This window comes from Rhinatrema bivittatum, chromosome 2, assembly GCF_901001135.1.
Source record: "Rhinatrema bivittatum chromosome 2, aRhiBiv1.1, whole genome shotgun sequence".
NCBI classification, from domain to species: Eukaryota; Metazoa; Chordata; class Amphibia; order Gymnophiona; family Rhinatrematidae; genus Rhinatrema; species Rhinatrema bivittatum.
In genome coordinates, this window is record NC_042616.1 from 649,909,715 (window position 1) to 649,930,916 (window position 21,202).

The window sequence follows — 21,202 nt, forward strand, 5'->3', positions numbered from 1 at the left end:
CATTAATTTTTTTGTTACATTTATAATCCGTTACATCCAAATGCTGTTGATCTGTGTGCCTTACAACTTAAAAAAACACACATAATCATTATCATATCACAAACCAACATAAAAAACATACAAACATTACAAATTAAGATACATTTACATAAGCTTCTTTAAAAATATATGACTAAAAATTTTCTAAAATACTTCAGCTCCTCCATTTTCCTCAATTCATTGTAAATAGTGTTTCACATCTTTGGTTCTTGTATAGAAAAAGCTTTATTTCACATTCCCTGATACTTATAATTCCTGAAACTTGGTTCCATTAAAAGATTTTGTTCTAAAGAACATATCATAAGGTTTAACTTACCTAGCCTTCAAAATACCAAGCTTTAAACAACAATACCAACATTTTGAAATCTATTCTTTCCTTTAATCTCCAGTTTCCTAACCACTCCTGCACTTTTTGCAAACATTCCTTAAACTTTTCCTCCAGATGTTTTGCATCTGATCTATAAGGTATACTGAATTGCATGTTGTCCGCATATATAAAATACTGGACTCCTAACCTCTGGAAAAGCTTCCCAATGGGGCTCAAGAAAATATGAAACAAAAAAGAGGACAAAGATGAACCTTGTGGAGCTCCAGACCTTATTACTCTACTTGAAGAGACCCTATCAACTCCCTCCATCCCAAACACCTGATCACACAAGACCTAAGAGACCTAGGCATCATACTAGACAGCGAATTAAACCTAAAAGAATTCATAAACACAACCATGAAAGACTGTTACTATAAACTGCACGTTCTAAAAAACTAAGACCCCTCCTTCACCAAAACAACTTCTGAACCATCCTTCAGGCAATAATCTTCTCTAGGATTGACTACTGCAACACCATACTACTAGGTCTCCCTTCCTCAACTCTCAAACCCCTCCAAATGCTACAAAACGCCACTGCCAGAGTCCTCACAAACACACGAAGAAATGATCATATCACACCGATACTAAAAGACCTCCACTGGCTCCCGATCCACTTCAGAATTCTTTGCAAGAGTCTTGCCATAATACACAAGACCGTACACAATCAAAACGTTCACTGGCTATACGCCGCCCTCCATTTCCAAACCACAAAAAAGAGCCACCAGATCCGCTAACAACGGAACCATACCCACACCATCACCCAAACTAACACACTTCATCTCCACCACAGAACAAACCCTTTCACTTGCTGGCCCTACCATCTGGAATTCAATGCCGCCAGATTTAAGACTAGAATCCAACACACAAAACTTCAAAAAAAAAATTTGAAAATCTGGCTATTCACAATGGCCTTTTCATAGCTCCCTCCCACTCCAAACAATCAAGCACCCAAATCCAGGCTTCATAATTTAATAATCCTTGTACAAAGTTTCTCTCATGTTTTTCCCTATGTTAAGACACTATATATATAAAAATGCAGTTTTGTTGTATTGCTCACACTCTGTACCTGTAACTTATCTACCCTGAAATGTTGTGATTTTTCTTAAAATGTTAAAATGTAATTTCCTAATTTTCCTATTCTCATACCAAAACTTTGTTAAGCTATCTGTTTCACTGTAAACAGATGCGATATGCAAATGAACGTCAGTATAAAAAAGATGTAAATAAATAAATAAATATCACCTATCCTTGTACTTTGAGTTCTATTAGATAAAAAGGAAGTAACACTACATCTGAAGTTCCTATCTCTTGTAATACTTGTGATTTACTGAATCATATCCAGCCAATATATCTAATTGCACTAATCATATACTGATACATTTTAAAAAAAATGTGAAAAATATATGCCTCATTTATAAAGTTTGCTGACAGCCTTTACATGTGTATCTTATGTGCTTGTACAGAGAGAGAGAGACAGAGAGAAAACAAGAGAGAGACATTGTTTATAAGGCTCATATATAATTAAACTATTTATATCAATGGCAACTAGTAACTCAGGGTGAGGTTTTGGTGGTGGCCAAGGTTTTGGAGGGCAGTTTTACATGCACAGTCAGAGGTACGAACAGCACAGTAGACATCCGTAAAGATTTGATGTGATTTGGAGTGATGAAAGGTACACAAAGATGAGATTTGTACATTGTACTCTCAACCTAGCATGATAGCAGCTAGATAGAGAGTGCATCAAGCTAGGCTGAGAGTACATTGTACAAATCTCATCTTTGTGTACCTTTCACCTCTCCAAATCACATAAAATCTTCATTGAAGTCTACTGTGCTGTTCGTACCTCTGACAGTGCATGTAAAACTGCCCCCCAAAACCTAGCACCACCAAAACCTTACCCCGAGTTCAGAATGGACCCTCTTACCGTGGTATAAAAAGTTGACTAATCTCTCTATCTCTCTCTCTCTCTCCCTCCCTCTCTCTCTCTCTCTCCCTCTCTCCCCCCCCCCCCCCCCCCCCCCAACTGAATTGGCATTTACAATAAATATCACAAATACCCTTTCAGTCATAATGCCAGGAAAAAAGGTGTAGCTATTTCTGGCATTAAATCATGCAATTGCATGCATTATGCTATCATGCACAATATTAAACACCCCTCATTTTCATAAACTCCTCCCTTTTGACAAAATTTTTAGAATTTGCATGTGCATTTCACAATGCATTATCATGGGCACTAGGGCCTTAACGCCCTTGATAATGCCCTAGCGTGATTTGATGAATGACCCCCTTAGTCAAATCCTCAGTTAGAGAGTTCATTGTCTGGTAGAAGTGATATTGTTTCATGAGGTCTCTCTTTTGAAACTTGGAGGTACAGACGATAAGCTATTTGTAAGGAAAGCTTTCCTATTAGGAAAGAAAACTATTTTAACAATATGGAGAGATGTATCACAGCCTTCTTCTTGGCATTGGTGTAACCTATTGCCTCACACCATGTATGGCCAGTAGATCCTGTTTTTTGTGGAAGTTATCTATTTTGGCTCTATGGGAACGCTATCTTCAGATCTTGCCTCCATGCTCTCACAGCTTGGACTTAAACTATTAATTTTCATTATATGGAAAGTAGTTTGATGATTTTACTATTGTTTGATGAAGAAAAGGGGAGGGAATTTACTTGATTTTGGCTCTAAAATGTTAGCGGCGGGTTTGGGGGAGAATTAGTGTGAGGGTGGGAGAAAAGAGAAAAAGAACAAAATTGTTAGATTAAGGTGAATTGTTCTTTGCTAACCATTTGGTAAGTATAAGAAACCAATATATATTAATGTTTGTCTACTGCTTTCTTCAATAAATTGTTTAAACATAAAAAAATATTTATTAACATTTTAACCTGGCACAGCAAGAATACATCTTGTTTAAAACAAGAAAATGAAAAAAAAAGATGAGAGAAGAGAGAGAACTGGTGAAATCGATAGAAGAAATAAAAAATGTTATTAGTACTCTACCAGCTCAGAAAACAGGAGGAAATTCAATTCTCAGTTTGAAGAAATCATTTAAAACACAAAACAGTGAAAAATGAACAAACTAGAAGATCTGCAGCACACCTCATGTGCTTTTTTGATTTCTTACAGCTGGCAGCATTAGAAAGACAAATCTTTGACTTTCTTGGATACCAATGGGCTCCCATTCTTGGAAATTTTCTTCATATAATAGTTATCATATTGGGATTGTTTGGAACTATTCAGTTCAGGCCGCGATACATTGTGGTGGTAAGTGCATTTTTATTTTCATGTTAGAATACAGTTTTCAGATTTGTTTAAATTATGTAAAATATGAATGCTAACCAGAATTTGGAGTGAAAAACATCTATAAAATATGTAATGTTTAATATATTTTGCACATATTAATCACATTAATGTAAGGCCACAGTAACATAATTTATATAGCTACAGTAACATATGTTTTATAGATCCAGGAGAATCAATATTAGGAAAAAGATCAATTGATGGTTCAAAATGAAACTTTTAGAAGAGTATTCAAAAGAGTAAACATAGCAATATTATTTTATTAATAATTTTAAAATGTGATTTAAATATAAGTGAAATGACTTTCATACAAGTGAACAAAATGTATATATCCCCAGCAACATTTTTTTTACAGAATGAGGCAAAGCGGGTTGTAATGTTCAGGTAAATTTATATATACCATACATGGGTGTCTGCCAAATGCAAGCATGTATATATTTGGTTTGGACTGAATTTTCATTTCAAGGTTTTTATTTTGTTAACATTTGGTTTATCTAATTTCTTTCAATTCAGTCCATTTGCCAAACCAAAAAAAAAAAAAATATTTAAACAATCCTCCCAAAACCTGTCCCCAAATATGGGCTTTTAGCCTTTGCTGGGACCAGGCCTCAGGATGGAGGCCCAATATGAGGCCTAGGCCTGGAACCAGGAATCAGCCTGAGGCCTGGCTCTCAGGACCAAGGTCTGAACCCCAGTGCCAGGGCCTGACCTGAGGCCTGGCCTCGGCACTAGGTCTTGGCTTAAGACCTGGTCCTGGTGCCAAGGTCTGGTCCCAATGCTAAAGCCTGGCCAGAGGCCTGGTGCCAGTGCAGAGGCATAAGCTTGGAGGCTGAGGCCTGGCCGAAGTCCTGGTACCTTTACTAAGGCTTAGGTCCAGTGCTAGGGTTCGGCCTGAGGCCTGGTGCAGTTGTTGAGATCCAAATCCAGTGCTGGGGCCCAGACCAAACCCTGATCCTGCCTGGGCCCAGCCTGAAGGCCTAGGACCAGGCCTCCTAAAAGTTTCTTTCTTCTTTAATTTTTGAAAAATGATGCTGTCCATTTGAAGGATATGCTGTAGTGATGTACATTTTGGCCATATATCAGTGGCAACTTCTGCCGTAGAAGTAGGTACCACAGTGACATCACTGTAGTGCTTTCTTTATGCAGATGGCATTACTTTCAAAAATTAAAGAAGAAGTCAGGAGGCACGCAGAAGTCAGTTCCAGGCGGCAGGCAAGAGAATGGTCAGGCAGGCAGAGGTCAGTACCAAAGGTCAGTCCGGAGAGGTACTACCTGGGAAGGATACAGGAACACACGGAGCCACTGGGAACAGAGGACACAGGAACACGGAGATGCTGGAACAGGAGACGCTGGAACAGGAGATGCTGGAACACGAAGGCAAACTCACTACACCAACGGTGTCGACCCGTTTGCCAAGGTGAGGGCCTGGGGAAAGGGCCTCGCCTTAAATAGTGCATCTATGTGACGTCATCAGGAGGCATGCCCACGGGTTTTCATGCCCTGGGCTCTTTAAAGGGCTGTACGTCTGTCACGCACGTGCCTAGGGGTGTGGCCAAGGACACCAATGCCGCGGAGACATGACGGGAGCTCTGCCATGAGGCCTGTGAAGGGGATGGCAAACTGGAAGCTCGAGGATGCCGTGAACTGGCTGTGGTCGCAAGGGAGGGGAGTCCAGAGCTGGGGTCGGCCTGGGTCCTCGAAGGTACATTGGAAGACGGAGATGAACTGAGGGAGCTGGCAAAGGATGGCGTCAGAATGCTTCCAAAGTGGGGAAGCCCATGCCATGGCCCCTGGCATTTTCCATTAGGAAAATTTACCATTTAGACCTACTTGCTGTTTTCTGTCTTTTAACCAGTTCCCATTCCATAATAGGACACTGATTCCAATCCCATGACTTTTTAATTTCATAAGAAGCCGCTCATGAAGGACTTTGTCAAATGTTTTCTGGAAATATAGATACATTTATCAATTGGCTCACCTTTATCCACATGTTTATTTACACCCTCAAAAAAATGAAGCAGATTGGTGAGGCAAGACTTCCTGTTGTGAACGGCCTCGAAAGACCTTGCATTCTGTTGAGATCGGGCTCGAAAGGCCTTGCATTCTGTTGAGAACGGGGTGTTTAGTGTGCCCTTGGGCCTCAGCCCGGGCTCAGACCTTCAGGGCCGAGCCAAGGGTTGACGGTGGCTCCGCATGGCTGACGGTCTTACCCTCTGCCAGGCCGGCAAGCTCCCAAGGCCAACATCCGAGGATGTTGGAAAGTGAATGGTCTTCCGACCATTCTGAGCCCTTTCAGACCTACTGCAAACAGCATGGAGCAGCAGACCTGGCCTGAGGGTGAGGGCAGACAGCCTTGACATGAAGACAAGACTTTAATTGATGCGGCGGCATCGCAGACAAGACACTGGGTTGATGCGACGGCATCCTTGGACGAAGACACAGGGTTGATGCAACGGCATCCTTGGACAAAGACTCAGGGTTGATGCAACGGCATCCTTGGACGAAGACACATGGCTGATGCGACGGCATCCATGACAAAGAACGTGACATCCAAATAGGCAAAACACAAGGCATGGACATTGGTACTGTCTCTCAGGGCGCCCTACTCAGGCCACCCGCGGGATTGAGTCGCGGACCACCCTGTCCCACTGCGCGCCCTACACAGCCCTTGCAGGCTGGTCACAGACCATGAGGAGAACGGGACAGCGCAGGAAAGATCCAGGACATGACGGCTCGAGAGCGCAGGACACCAGTCCACCTGCAGGCCACTCCTACCTGGGAAAGACATCGTCCGAGGGAATCCGGCCCACGGATCAGAAGGCGCAGGAGCGTAGAAGATGAGACGCAGGAACACACATCAGGACGTGGAGGAACATACCGAGACATCACAACATGGACCGGGACCTCAGGCGGAACACCAAGACATGAAGACATGGAAGAAGGCAGACAAGACAAGGAGCTCCACGAAGACAGAAGACCTTACAACTCTGGCAGGCAGGAGCCTCCAGAAGGAAGTCACCACGATGCAAGGCCAAGAACAGACTGACGGAGCAGCCCTTTATAGGGCTGAAGCAGGAAGTCCCATCAAAGGTGGGGCCAGCACACTTCCTGTGCCTGGCCCTTTAAATGCAGCAGAGAGGCGCGGGCCGGCGCCTAAGAGAAGCAAGCAGGAAGCTGTGCAGGTCCGCAGACAGCGGCGTGCACCGACGCACAGCGTCAGAAGATGCAAGGCTGAGCCTGGACGCAGGCTCCGATGTCGGCAGCTGCTCCAGCCACTGCAGGAGGCCCCGGGGGCGGCTCCAGCCACTACTCCAGCCCGGGGCTGCGGCCTTAGCGCCGCGAAGATGAAGTCAGCGTCGGGGGCGGTCCCGGGCCCCGAAGACAATGAAACAAGGCCGCGGCTCCAACCGCGGAGCACAGGAGACTCCAGGGTGGCCTCCGGGCCGCGTGGGCAGCAACGACCGCGGCTCCAGCCGCATGGAAGGCCCAACGGCGGCGTCCTGCCACGTCGGGTGAAGAAACACAGCATGGTGTAAGTGTCTGCTCGTGGGGAGACCCGCCGTCAGCGCAGTCCATAACAGTACATCCCTCCTCAAAGCCCCTCCTCAAACCACCTATCAACAGTTCGAGGAAAAAGGGTAACGGTCCATAGCGGATGGAGGTATTCGAGGGCCAAAAAATGGAAGCTGGTATTCCGGGGACTGCATGAAAAAGGCAAGAACAGCAGAAACACACAAAAGGACATACCACAGGCAACCAGACAAAGAACCATAACAAAACAGAACACAAAGCACAAAAGGCGAACAACAATCAACAAAAATAACAGCACAACCATCAAAAACAAACAGTACAACCAACAAAAACAACAAAACACAAAGCAGCCACACACGCAACCCAACACACAGCAACTGACACACAATAGCCAACCTACCAACCAAACATACAGCAGGCGGACACGCAACCAAACCAACACAGCACACGGCGCAAACACATCAACACCACGCCACCAATCAAACATACAGCAGCCGCACACACAACAAAACCAACCCTAGCACACAAACAACAACAACATACAGCAGCAACACTCACAACCACAGCCGCAAACGAGTGCAACCACAGCCAACAACACAAACAAGCACACCAAACACAAACAAGCGAACCACCAACCAGCACAAACGAGCGAACAGCACCGCGCAACCAACCAAACGCCACCAATCAAACATACCGCAGCCGCACACGCAACCAAACCAACACAGCGCAACCAAACAACCAACAACGCAATCAACCATAACACAGACAAGCGCACCCACAAACACACAGCACAACCAAAGCAACCCTGGCGCATAGACAACATACAACAGCAACACACCAAACCACCGCCACATACAACAGCGACAATCAACAAGGAGCCAAAAGCAGAACATCACAGCAAAGCGAGCACACAAACAGCACAAACAAACAAGCGCAACCAACCAACACACAGTGGCAACCAACCCCACAACAGCGCCAACGAGCAAACAACCACACCAACATACAATGCAAGCAACCATACAGCACAACACATACAGACAGCACAACCTACAACAACAAAACATACAGCACAAAGAACAAAACAACCAACACACACACACACACACCCCCAAACATGCGCACCAACAAAACAGCACAACCAAGCGCAACCAGCCAACACCCACAAGCACAGACAAACAATCAAACAGCCAACCACATCCAGCACAAACAAGCAAAAACACGAAACATAAAGCACAAGCAACCATACAGACAGCACAAACAAAACAAAACAGCACAAACAACGCAAACCAACCAACACACAGCACAAAACAATACCAAACAGACAGCACAAACAATTAACCAAACAAAATAGACAGCACAGACAATACAAAACAGACCGCACAAACAATACAAAACAAAACAGCCAAACGAGCAACAAGGAAGAGAACCAACAAGAAGCACCCAGAACACACCAACCAAAGACCTGGGGAGGAACCCAGGGCAGGCAACGAAAACCAGCAAAACCAGTTAGGGGTGCAGGCGCCTCCTGCAGGTCGTAAACCCCAACCTGGCACATGATGACAAAAAAGTCTGGATGCAGGCGCCTCCTGCAGGTTGTTTACAAAAAAAGAAATCCAGACAGCTGGCACCTCCAGCAGGTCGTAACTATGGCAAACTGGCGCCTCCAGTAGGTCGTGTACATAAAAATCCTGAAAAAATGTTTCCGGTCCCATAAAAGTCCAGGAACACAAACAAGACTTGAACAAGGCGGGTCCATCACAGAAACAACCATCGGGCACATGGCCTTGCATTCTGTTGTGAACGGCCTCAAAAGGCCTTGCATTCTGTTGAGATCGGGCTCGAAAGGCCTTGCCATTCTATTGAGAATGGGTGTTTAGTGTGCCCTTGGGCCTCAGCCCGGGCCCAGACCTTCATGGGCTGAGCCGAGGGTTGACGGTGGCTCCGCATGGCTGACGGTCTTACCCTCTGCCAGGCCGGCAAGCTCCCAAGGCCAACATCCGAGGATGTTGGAAGGTGAATGGTCCTCTGATCATTCCGAGCCCTTTTGGACCTGCTGCGAACAAGCATGGAGTAGCAGGCCTGGCCTGAGGTGAGGGCAGACGGCCTTGACATGAAGACAGGACTAATTGATGCGGCGGCATCGCAGACAAGACACTGGGTTGATGCGACGGCATCCTTGACGAAGACACAGGGTTGATGTCGAACGGCATCCTTGGATGAAGACATGGGGTTGATGCGACGGCATCCTTGGACAAAGACATGAGGTTGATGCGACGGCATCCTTGGACGAAGACTTGGGATTGATGCGACGCATTCTTGGACAAAGACACATGGCTGATGCGACGGCATCCATGACAAAGAACGTGACATCCAAATAGGCAAAACACATGGACATTGGCACTGTCTCTCAGGGCGCCCTGCTCAGGCCACCCGCGGGACTGAGTCGCGGACCACCCTGTCCCACTGCGCGCCCTACACAGCCCTTGCAGGCTGGTCATGGACCACGAGGAGAACGGGACAGCGCAGGAAAGATCCAGGACATGACGGCTCGAGAGCGCAGGACACCAGTCCACCTGCAGGCCACTCCTACCCGGGAAAGACGTCGTCCGAGGGAGTCCAGCCCACAGGACCAGAAGGCTCAGGAGCGTAGAAGACGAGATGCAGGAACACATCAGGACGTGGAGGAACATAGCGAGACATCACTACATGGACCGGGACCTCAGACGGAACACCAAGACATGAAGACATGGAAGAAGGCAGACGAGACGAGGAGCTCCACGAAGACAGAAGACCTTACAACTCTGGCAGGCAGGAGCCTCCAGAAGGAAGTCACCATGATGCAAGGCCAAGAACAGACTGATGGAGCAGCCCTTTATAGGGCTGAAGCAGGAAGTCCCATCAAAGGTGGGGCCAGCACACTTCCTGTGCCTGGCCCTTTAAATGCAGCAGAGAGGCGGGGCCGGCGCCTAAGAAGCAAGCAGGAAGCTGTGCAGGACCGCGGACAGTGGCCTGCACCGATGCACAGCGTCAGAAGAGGCAGGGCTGAGCCTGGATGCAGGCTTCGTTGTCGGCAGCGGCTCCAGCCGCTGCAGGAGGCCCCGGGGGCGGCTCCAGCCCGGGGCTGCGGCCTTAGCGCCGCGAAGATGAAGTCAGCGTCGGGGGCGGTCCTGGGCCCCGAAGAAGATGAAGCAAGGCCGCGGCTCCGACCGCGGAGCACAGGAGACTCCAGGGTGGCCTCCGGGCCGCGTGGGCAGCAACGACCGTGGCTCCAGCCGCATGAAAGGCCCGACGGCGGCGTCCTGCCACATCGGTGAAGAAACACAGCATGGGGTGAGTGTCTGCTCGCGGGGAGACCCGCGGGCAGCGAAGTCATAACACTTCCATTGGCTAAATTCATGTTGGCTTTGTCCCATTAAACTATGCCTATTTATATGTTCAGCAATTTTGTTCTTTATATAGTTTCTACCATTTTGCCTGGCACAAATGTCAGACTCACTGGTCTGTAGTTCCCTGGATCACCCCTTGATCCTTTTTTATTTTTTTTCAGTTCAATCCCTTTATTTAAAATGATAAAGGAAGCAATAATAAAATAGTAAACAAACAAGAAAATAACAGAAGAGACATAACTGTATGGGAGCTAGGGATGCGCAGAAGGAAAAATTTTGTTTCGATTCAGTTTTCATTTCGCAGGGACCCAAATTTGTTACATTAGTTTCATAGGGGAAGAACCAATTCATTGATTAGTTGTATTTTTTGTCCGTTTCCAATTAAAGTCAATGGGGGAAGTATTTGCAGCCTATTGTTGGCTGCAGAATTGGGGTTTTCTTATCAATTCTGATGAACTTCTGGGGAGCAATCATCAGAATGAGAAAAGAGCTCCAAGGTACAGACTGTGGCAAAGTGACACCAAAGTGGCATGAATAGCCTAATTGCACTGTAAAGAGGCAAAGGGGTACCAGGAGTGGCAAGGGTGCTTTAACAGAGGTGCGAGAGTGTCAAAAACACACCACAGCTTCAAAAGAGTACCGATAACAGTTCCATGAACTCTCGAAGGCAGCACGACAGGCAAAGTGGCAAGACAAGTGGCATCAACATCCTACAGCACAATGAAGGGGGAACATAGCAAGCAGAGTGTCAGAAAAACCACGAGGCACCAATAAATGGACAAAGCAAAAGAAAGACTAGCACCAACACACTGAGGAACCATAATAGTGGCAAGAACACCACAAGGAGTAGATTGAGTCGTCTGGTGTGTGGCAGGAAGTTGATATGGGCAAGACAGGCTGGCAGAGTGGAAGTAGTCTGGTCCCTGTGGTTTTGATAGGGGCAAGACAGGCTGGCACTCTCTCTGTAAAAAATTAACATCGTCTTGGATTATACAACAGCATACCATCCCCAAGCAAATGGAAAGTGCGAGCAGACCAACCACACTCTGAAGGGTTTTCTTAGGACGTATACAAACGACCATCAAGACAACTGGGCATCTCTTCTGCCGTGGGCAGAATTCTCCCACAGCTCTCATATCTGTACTGCTAGGGGGTTGTCCCCCTTTCAAATCATATATGGGAGACAATCATTGCCCATTCCATTGGCTGTTCCCTCACCCGCGGCCCACCTGACTGTCCAGGAGCTTCAAGACCACTGGGTATGCACCTAAACTCTTGGGGGAAGGTTTAGGGGAGGGGGTACTGATACGCTTGATGATCCACGTGGCAAAGCTGCAGACTGCCATGCTCACCTGCACTCCCGACACCGCACCTGGTCCCTTTCTCCACAAAGCTTCCATCTGCTGCACCTCTGCAACCTGACGTGGCCACAGCAAGTCACTGGGCTCAGCCTGCTGCCACACCACTGCCTTCCAAAGTGCTCCTAAGGCATGTGCATGCCCAATCTCCATATATATAAAGGGCCTCGTATTGGACCTTGATGCTACATGGACCTCTTCTATGTGACAGATCTTTACCTCCACATAGGCCCGCAACTAAGTCCAGCCGGCCCTGGCACCTGAAGGCTCAACCTAAGGGGAACAAGAGCTGGTATTGATGAAGCTCCAGTTGGGCCTCTATTCCAGCCAGTTCCACCTGCCAATGGTGGGGACCTGCAAAGCTCCTCCCTGCAGGTTGCACCAACTCCACCTAAGCCTTAAGGTACACTTCTGCAACATGATGCCAGCAAAAAAAATGGGCTAATTTGAGAGCAGAGGGCAAGCCTAGGAGAGGAATGAAGTGTTCCATCTTGGAGAATCTATCCACCACGACCCAAAGAGTGGTGTAGACATGAGAGATATGGAGATCTGTGATAACATCAGTGGACAAGTGGGTCCAGGGTTCCTCATAGGGTAGCAACAGTTGTAACAGCCTCCAAGTTCAGGCACAAGTGATCTTGTGCTGTGCAGAGGCTGGGCTGGATTCCACATAATTTTTTAGGTTGGTCTTTACCTGGGTCCACCAGTAGTGGTGCAGGAGGTGTTCAAGATTATGGGCGACTCCTGGACGTACTGCCAGGCATAAGTCTTGAGCCCATTTGAACACTTTTACTCAAAGGCATTTGGGTACTACAGTCTTCCCAGGGGATACCAGTGTACTACCAGTGATAATGACCCTGGCCATGTCTATAATATGTTGAGGGAGCTCTGGTATATCTTTTGTCTGGAAGGATCGAGAAAGGACATCTACTCTGATTTTTAGTTGCTGGTCAGTAGTAAAGCTCAAAGTTTAACTGACTGAAGAAGAGACACAGTCTGGCCTGTCTTGTTAGTACTCCAGATTTTTGCACCTGTTGTTGGAACTCCAGATTTTTGTGATTGGTGTAGATTGTGAACCTGTGTTAGGAGATGCCGCCATTCTTCCAGTGCTAATGTTACTGCAAGGAGTTCCCAATCATGTAATTTCTCTCTGCCAGAGAGAACATTCTAGAAATAAAGCAAGACAGGAGGGCCCCTTGGTCACTGTGTTGGCTGAGGACAGCCCCTACCCCAAGAATAGAGGCATCTACCTCTAGGATAAAGGGTCAGTTGTATCAGGATGCCATATGCAGAATCCTTGGGAGAATGCCCACTTGAGGGCCTGGAAGGCATCGATGGCTTCTGCAGACCAGCACCAGGTGTCTACCCCCTTTTTTGGTTAAGATGGTAAGTAGTGCTGTGAGGGTTGAGTATCCTGATATGAATTGTCTGTCATAGTTCGCGAATCCCAGAAAACGTTATAATGCCCGAAAGCCAACTACCTAAGGCCGGTCTAGGATGGCTTTTTGTTTAGCAGGATTCATGTGGAAGTCAGTCCAGGAGATGATATAACCCAGTAAGGGGAGTTGTTCTTGCTCGAAGAGACATTTCTCCCATTTGGCATAAAGATGATGTTCTCTTAGCTCTGCAGAATCTGTTTAATATGCTTCTGGTGTTGGCTTAGAAATTGTGAATAAATGAGGTTATCATCGATATATATCACCACATGAGAATATAGGAGATCCCAGAATATTTCATTCACCATATTCTAAAATAGCATGGGAACATTGCAAAGGCCGAAGGGCATAACTGTACTTGTAGTGACCATCTCTGGTGTTGAATGCAGTTTTCCCATTTGTCTTCTTCATGAGTGCATATAAGATTGTATGCCCCTCGCAGGTCCAACTTGGTGAAAACTTTTGCCCCTTGCAGGTGATCAAAAAGCACAGATGAGAGGTAATGGATAATGATTCTTTTTCGTGATGGTGTTTAGGCCCCCTTAGTTGATACAGGAGCCTGAGGGAACCATCCTTTTTGCCCAGAAAGAAAGCTTGCTCAAGCCAAGGAAGGAGAAGATTAGATAAAGCCCCTTTTCAAGTTTTTTTTTGAAGTATTGGCTCATGTCATCTGTCTCTGGAACCGATAGGGGATATACCTTTCCCCATGGGAGTACCTTCTCTGGCAGCAGGCCTATGACACAGTCATAAGACCAATTCAGAGGTAGGTTTTAGCCCATTGTTTAGAGAATAAGTCAGCATAAACAGCATACTGAGATGGCAGCCCAGGTATAGTTGCGGTCACCATCAAGACAAGTAGTGGTTGGTGAGACAAGTGATAGTGGTCCGCAAGGCGAGGTAACCCGGAAAGTACTCACTTCAGAAATAGCTTGTGCGTTGTAGCTCTGGTAGTGGTCCACACAGCAGGGTAAGCCAGAGGTAGGTGTTGGCAATTGGCACAAGACAGCGTGGATCCAGTAGTGGCCCGTAGAATGGGGTAACCCGAGAATCCCACACAGCAGGATAGATGAGGTAACGAAGAGTAAGTCTGGTACTCATGATGCAATAGAGATATGTAGTAGCAGCAGCGGAGATCTGAAGCAGGAGAACTCACTTAGCTGAAGAAGGTGAGACAGGCAGGAGATGCTCTCCGAGGAGCGGATAGCCCTGAGTGCAGCAAGGCCCCCGAAGAGCGGGTACCTGAGTCACTCAGCCAGGAATGTCTCAGAGCAAGGAATTGCAAGATGGAATCCTTGCTAACTCGTAGATAGGAAAGTCCGGTTAGCTTAAATACACGTAGGCAGTGACGACATGCGAAGGGATGCCCCCGAGGTTCCCACCATGACGTGCACAAGAAGGAAGCAGGTGCGCTTGCCCTAGGTCACTCCGGGTTCAAGATGGCGACCGGGATCGCCCTCGCCGTCTCAGGAATGCCAAGGAGGTCGGCATGCAGAAGCAGAGACGGCCATCTTAGCCAGGATCACGGCTACTGGGCAAAATGGGGTGAGCAGCAAAGGTCACAGCCATCTACGACCGATGGGCACAACAGTACCCACCTTCTTAGGGCCCCTCCCAGGGTGTTTTGGCTTCCTTAGGTGAGTTAAGTGCAAACGATGTAACATGTTTTTGTCAAGAATGTTGATGGCAGGTTCCCAGCTGTTTTCCTCAGGGCCGTATCCTTCCCATGAAATTAAGTCCTCCCAATGCTTTCCTCTCTTACACATCCAAGATGTATCTACTTTGTATGCGATGTCCTCTTCAGCATCCAGAGGCTGTGGATCTGGAGTCTTGTGACAGAATTCAGAAAGGATGAGAGATTTCAGCAGTGAAACGTGGAAAGCATTGTTTTCTTCATGGATGATGGTAACTTTAGGCTGTAGGTCAGAGGACCTAGGCAGCAAAGGACAGAGAAGGGTCTACTGTAGCTTGGAGAAAATCTAACTGAATGTAATTTGAGGCGAAGGTACTTGGTACTGAGCCAAACCTTGTCTCCAGGCTCAAACTGAGGTGCTGCTGTGTGATGAGCGTCGTATTGCTTTTTGGCCCATTGTCCTGCTTTGTGTAGAAGGTCCTTAGTTTGAGTCCAGAGTTGGTGAATCTCCTCAACTGTAGTCTGAGCTGCTAGTATTGTACCTGTCAAAGGTATAGGAAGTGGTGGTAATGGTTGACGACCATAAACAATCTGGAATGGAGTGGATCCAGTGGCAGAAGCAAGATGAGAGTTCAGGGTGAATTCAGCCCAGGGTAAAAGTTCTGCCCAATCACTCTACCTAGTGTTGACATAGGCACGAATGAACTTTTTGAGAGTCTGATTCATTCTTTCTGTTTGCCCATTTGATTGGGGGTGATACGCTGATGTCAGGTCTAATGCAATGTCAAATTTATGACACAGTGCTCTCCAGAACTTGGTGGTGAATTGAACACCTCTGTCAGAGACAATGTTTTAGGCAATCCATGCAGGTGGAATATATGTCGTATGAACAGTTTGGCAAGTTCTGGGGCAGATGGTAGTCCGGGTAAAGCCACAAAGTGTGCCATTTGTGAGAAGCAGTCCACTGTGACCCATATCGTATTGTTCCCGCTTGAAGGTGGCAAATCTGCAATGAAGTCGGTCACGATGTGCATCCATGGTTCATCTGGAACTGGTAACACTGTAGGAGACCCCAAGGGAGACTGGCAGGAGGCTTTTGCCTGGCGTAAGTAGTGCAGGATTCAATTTATGCTTGGACGTCCTTTTTCATTGATGGCCACCATTAAATTGTTGAAGGGTGGCAAGTGTAGGGGCCTGTCCAGGATGACCGCCTAACCGGGAGTCATGAGACCAGTTCAGGAGTTTCTTCCGAAGATTTTGAGGAACCACTGTTTTACCCGCTGGAACAGAATGGGTAGCATCCAGAACTATCTTCTCCAGGTTGATGATGTGACAGGGTGCTTCAGGTGTGAAGGAGCATGCGAGGGCATCTTCTGAGAAGTTTTTATCAGCAGGACAGTATTTGAGCAAGAAATCGAATCGGTTGAAGAATAAAGACCACTGAGCTTGGCGATGGTTAAGTCTCTGTACATGATGTAAATATTCCAAGTTCTTGTGATTAGTGAACACTATTATCTGGTGTTGAGCACCTTCTAACCAGGGATGCCATTCCTTGAATGCAAGCTTGATAGTGAGCAATTCTTTGTCACCAATGCCATAATTTCTCTTGGCTGATGAAAAGCGTCTTGAAAAAAATGAGCAGGGATGAAGCGTATGCGTATCACTGTGCTGACTGAGCACAGCCCCTACACCGACATCTGAGGCGTCGACTTCCATGATGAATGGCCGAAGAGGGTCAGGATGACATAGGTAGGGTTTTTTAGGAAGGCCTCTTTAAGAGTTGAAAGGCAGAGATGGCATCCGGAGACCACTGTGATGAGTTGGCTCCTTTTCTTGTCATGGCAGTTAAGTGGTGCCGTTAAGGTCGAGTAATTCTTAATGAAGGTGCGATAATAGTTAGTGAAGCCAAGGAAACGGCGGAGTGCTTTAATGCTGGTAGGCTGAGGCCAGTCATATGCTTTTGGTCTTCTGGGGGTCCATTTGAAAGCCTTTGTTGGACACAATGTATCCCAGGAATGGAACAGACTCTTGATGGAATGCACACTTCTTGAGCTTGGCGTATAGATGATGATCTTGCAGCCTCTGCAGGACTTTGATAACATCAGCTTGAATACTCTGGACATTACTGGAAAAAATGAGGATGTCTTCCAAGTATACGACCACACACTGGTATAGCAAGTCTCGCAGGATGTCGTTCATCATATTTTGAAAAACGGCTAGAGGGTTGCACAGGCAAAATGGCATCACTAAATACTCGAAGTGGCCATCGTGAGTATTAAATGCCTTTTTCCACTCAACCCCTTGACGAATGCGAACCAGTTGTAAGCACCCTTTAAATCTAACTTCGTGAAGATTTTTGAGCCTGGAACCGATCAAACAATTCTGAAATTAGTGGTAGAGGATATCGATGCTTGATGGTAATTTCATTCAGACCTCTATAGTCAATGCATGGGCGAAGGGATCCAGCCTTCTTACCGACAAAAAAGAATCTGGCTCCTGCCGGTGACTTAGATGGTCTAATGAACCCTTTCTGTAGATTTTCTTGAATGTAGGCCGACATGGCCTTGGTCTCAGATAATGAGAGTGGATAAACTCTTCCTCTGGGTGGTTCTGTGTTCAGTTTCAGGTTAATTGCACAGTCAAATGATCTGTGTGGTGGAAGCACATCAGCTGCTTGTTTAGAAAATACATCTTGGAATCATGCATACTCGGTGGTATACTAGAGAGTGCAGTGGAAGTGGCCAAGCATAGCAATGGTGTTACCTTTTTTAAGCATCTGTCATGGCAGTTCGGGCCCCATTGAAATAACTCTATTGAAGACCAGTTGAATTGGGGAGAATGGTCTTGTAACCATGGGACACCCAGTACTTTAGGGTGGATAGCTTTCTCGAGGATCAAGAACGTGATGGTCTCGGTATGCAGGGATCCAGTGCATAGCAGACGGGTTGCATGGTAAGCAAAACATCTCCTGGCAAGGGCTCACCATGTATGGATGAGAGAAGCAGTGGTGTGGGTACTGGTTTGGTAGGAATGCGTAGCTGTTCTACCAATCTTTTCAGAATAAAATTCCACCTGCACTGGAATTGACTAGTACTTGTGTGGTGAACTTGAGCGGCTCAGAGATGATAGAGACTGGGAGAGTCAATGGAGGAGATGGTGCAGTCAGACCTAGGAAGAGTCCTCCGGCGGATCCTAGGTCTGCATGTTTCCTGCACAGATGGGACAAGTTTGGACTGCATGGCCAGTCTTCCCGCAATACATACAAAGGCCCATCTTTTTGTGAAAGAGCCTCTCCTTGGCGGTTAAATGACTCTGGCCTAATTGCATGGGTTCGTACTCTTCTTCAGGATTGGGTAGTGTCTAAATCAGAGCTGAAGTCAAGGAGCGAGTGCGAGTACCTCCAGAAAAGTGTTTCTTGAGAGGCTTTACCTCAACGGATTGCTCTCGGATACGATGGTCAATCCTTCCAGCAAGATCCATAAGAGATCTTAGAGTGTCAGGCAGCTCCTGTGCCGCAAGTTCATCTTTTATATGAGAGTTGAGGCCTTCTAAAAAGATAGCTCTTAAACAACCCGAATCCCATAGGAGTTCAGAAGACAGGGTTTTAAATTTGATTACATGAGAGTGGTCTGGGAGTGGTTTAGTCCCTTGTTGGAGTGTAGGAGTGCTGCCCGTTTGCGACTGTCGGGCGCAACAGAACCAACTTCTTGTGGAGAGGCCAGACTTTTCTGATAATGTGAATCTCTTGCTCGACTGTCCCATTCACAAAGGAAGCAACAATACTTGGTGTAACCAAGCTGCAGACCCAGTAGACATGCAACTACCTTGAAATCACCACACAAATTCCAGTTGTACCTCGAGTACTGAATGTGGTTCAGCAGTAGCTGCATGTTCTCAAATGTTTCTTTCATATGAACGGCATGTCCAGCAGGTATTGCTGGGCAGATATTGCCGTTGTGCAGCAAAACAGCCTTCAAACTTAAGATTGATGAATCAATAGCCATTCTGTTGGGTCGTGATCACATCCAAGAGCACAAAACAATCCATTAATGTCACAGCAAAAAATCAGACTGTCAATTTGGTTGAAGTATTTTGTCAAATCTTCATGATGGCTGCAAAATACTGAAATTTTTGTATCAGATAACAAAAGATTCATCCTTGCAGCCTTGACCCAAGCAACTCCACCTGACTCTTCGATAAAGCCAAATCTCTCAGCAGATCTTTTAGCTCTGACTGAGATATTAAATGAGGATCGCTGGATATTGATGGCACAAAGTCAGGATCAGCCACAGCTTCCATCTGCGACAGCTCGCCATCATTGCCTACCTCCTCATCCTAGTAATCAAGTGTCCACACCTCTGGTGGTTTAGGAACAGGAAGACTGTTGCCATGAGGCACTGGTCTCATTCGTCATGCAGAAGTAACAGTCAGTTATATGTTCTTTCTTTTCCCCCCATATCATTGGGATGGCAAACGGCATGGATGGTCTCACACCTTTCAGCCAAGCTTGCAGACTACTGGCGCAAGTTGCACAACATATATGAGGAGCCCATGCTCTGTCCTGGTCACCGATTTTGGAGCCGAAGTATAACTCATGCCTTCTTAATGAGTGCAGTCATACTCCTTTTCTGTGCTTTCAGAGTAAATTCACCACAGATGTAACAAAACGTGTCATGGCTATTATGACACTGGCGCGACAATTCATAAAGTATATGAAATTAAACCCACAAACTTTAAACTCAACAGTTTTAGCAATACGATTCGCTCTTTCACACAGACTACTCATTGCTTGTTATGCTTAGGCTTGTGAAACCTTGGGCCGATGGGAGGATGGAATACCTTAGGAGGAAGATCCGTATGTTCTCCCATCGGGTGGCGAGGCAGGAACAGAAGACGTGACCAGCTGACCCTCAGCACTGAAGAGAGATGCGACTGTGGAGGCAAATGAAGAGTCGTGATGTCGAAGGAAGGAAGTGTGTCTTCACCACTGGAAGTCCGGTCCCCCCAGGAGGAGCCCGTAGGGACCCAGACCGCTGGGACTTAGGTGCATCGTCATGTAAACGAGTTGGAATCTTGCAGTCGAGCTTGGCCGTTTCTCAAAAACCTTACATGATGTACAAATGTCGAAGTAATATCTGTAATCAGCATCAAAAAGTCTATTTGGAACACCAAAACACCTGAAGGAAACAAAAACTTTGTTCACCAGTGTAATGCTTTTCAGTTTGATTGATACTGGTGTAATTATCAAGCTGTATGTGGATGAAAAATCATACTGCTTGAAACAACAGATTACCTTGAGAAAGACAGTACAGTAAGGAGAGCAGCTGAATAACGGACATCAAATGAAAACTAAAAAAATGATCAACTGGATTGCACTGGATTACAAAATTCCAGTATCCACCATTGTTCATGTTAAGGAAAACCCAGAGCAGCAGACTGCAAATCACACAGATGTAAGGCATGCAAAGGTTTTTATATGGAGAACACATACTGTAACTAACAAAAAGCTGTGTTCTGAATGTTTGTGTCTTATTATTTAATACTTTCTGAGTCACAGAAAAAAATGTTTATTCCTGAGAAAAAACTTTATCCCCAAGCTGACAAATAAAAATATATTTTTTACTAAATATGTTTTTACTAAATAAAGTTTTTACTAAATATAAAGTTTAATTAATGTTATATACATGTTTTCTAGAGTCACTTTGTACTATTTCTTGGTTCTTTGGATTGGGTTTCAAAAAGACCTCAGAATTGTAGTAGTGCTGATTTATGGGTCCAAATGACTCCTAAAAGTTTATTAGTGTTTCTTTTCATGACAGGTGGTGAGCTGTTTTGGAATATGAGGACTTTATATACCATTTTCCAATCCTGAGCATCCTGTCTAACCCTAGTTTTTAGAAATATTAAGTGCAGTGAGAATTTAGCTTCGCCATGTATTTCCTTTTGGATTAATTTTATCTGATCCTGGTGCCTTATACATTTTTGCATGGCCTAGTTCTTCCTTTACCCATGCCTGGATTATGCAAACCTACATCTTCATTTAGTGCTTTGTTAAATATCCTTTCTGCGATAAATACTGAAGCAAAAACTATGATCTAATGTTTCTGTTTTTTATTTTTTCCCAAATGTTGCTATTTTATTGGCAGGAGGGAAAAC

General features: G+C 46.0%; 1 protein-coding gene across 2 annotated transcripts in view; it reads left to right on the forward strand.

Moving 5' to 3' along the window:
- NKAIN3 (sodium/potassium transporting ATPase interacting 3) overlaps positions 1 to 21,202 on the forward strand; it is a 1,185,646-nt gene that overhangs the window by 534,995 nt on the left and 629,449 nt on the right. For both annotated transcript variants that reach the window (XM_029591376.1, XM_029591377.1), the window contains exon 2: positions 3,532 to 3,669. In XM_029591376.1, coding sequence (XP_029447236.1) covers positions 3,532 to 3,669 — 138 coding nt within the window. The remainder of the gene's footprint in view (positions 1 to 3,531; positions 3,670 to 21,202) is intronic.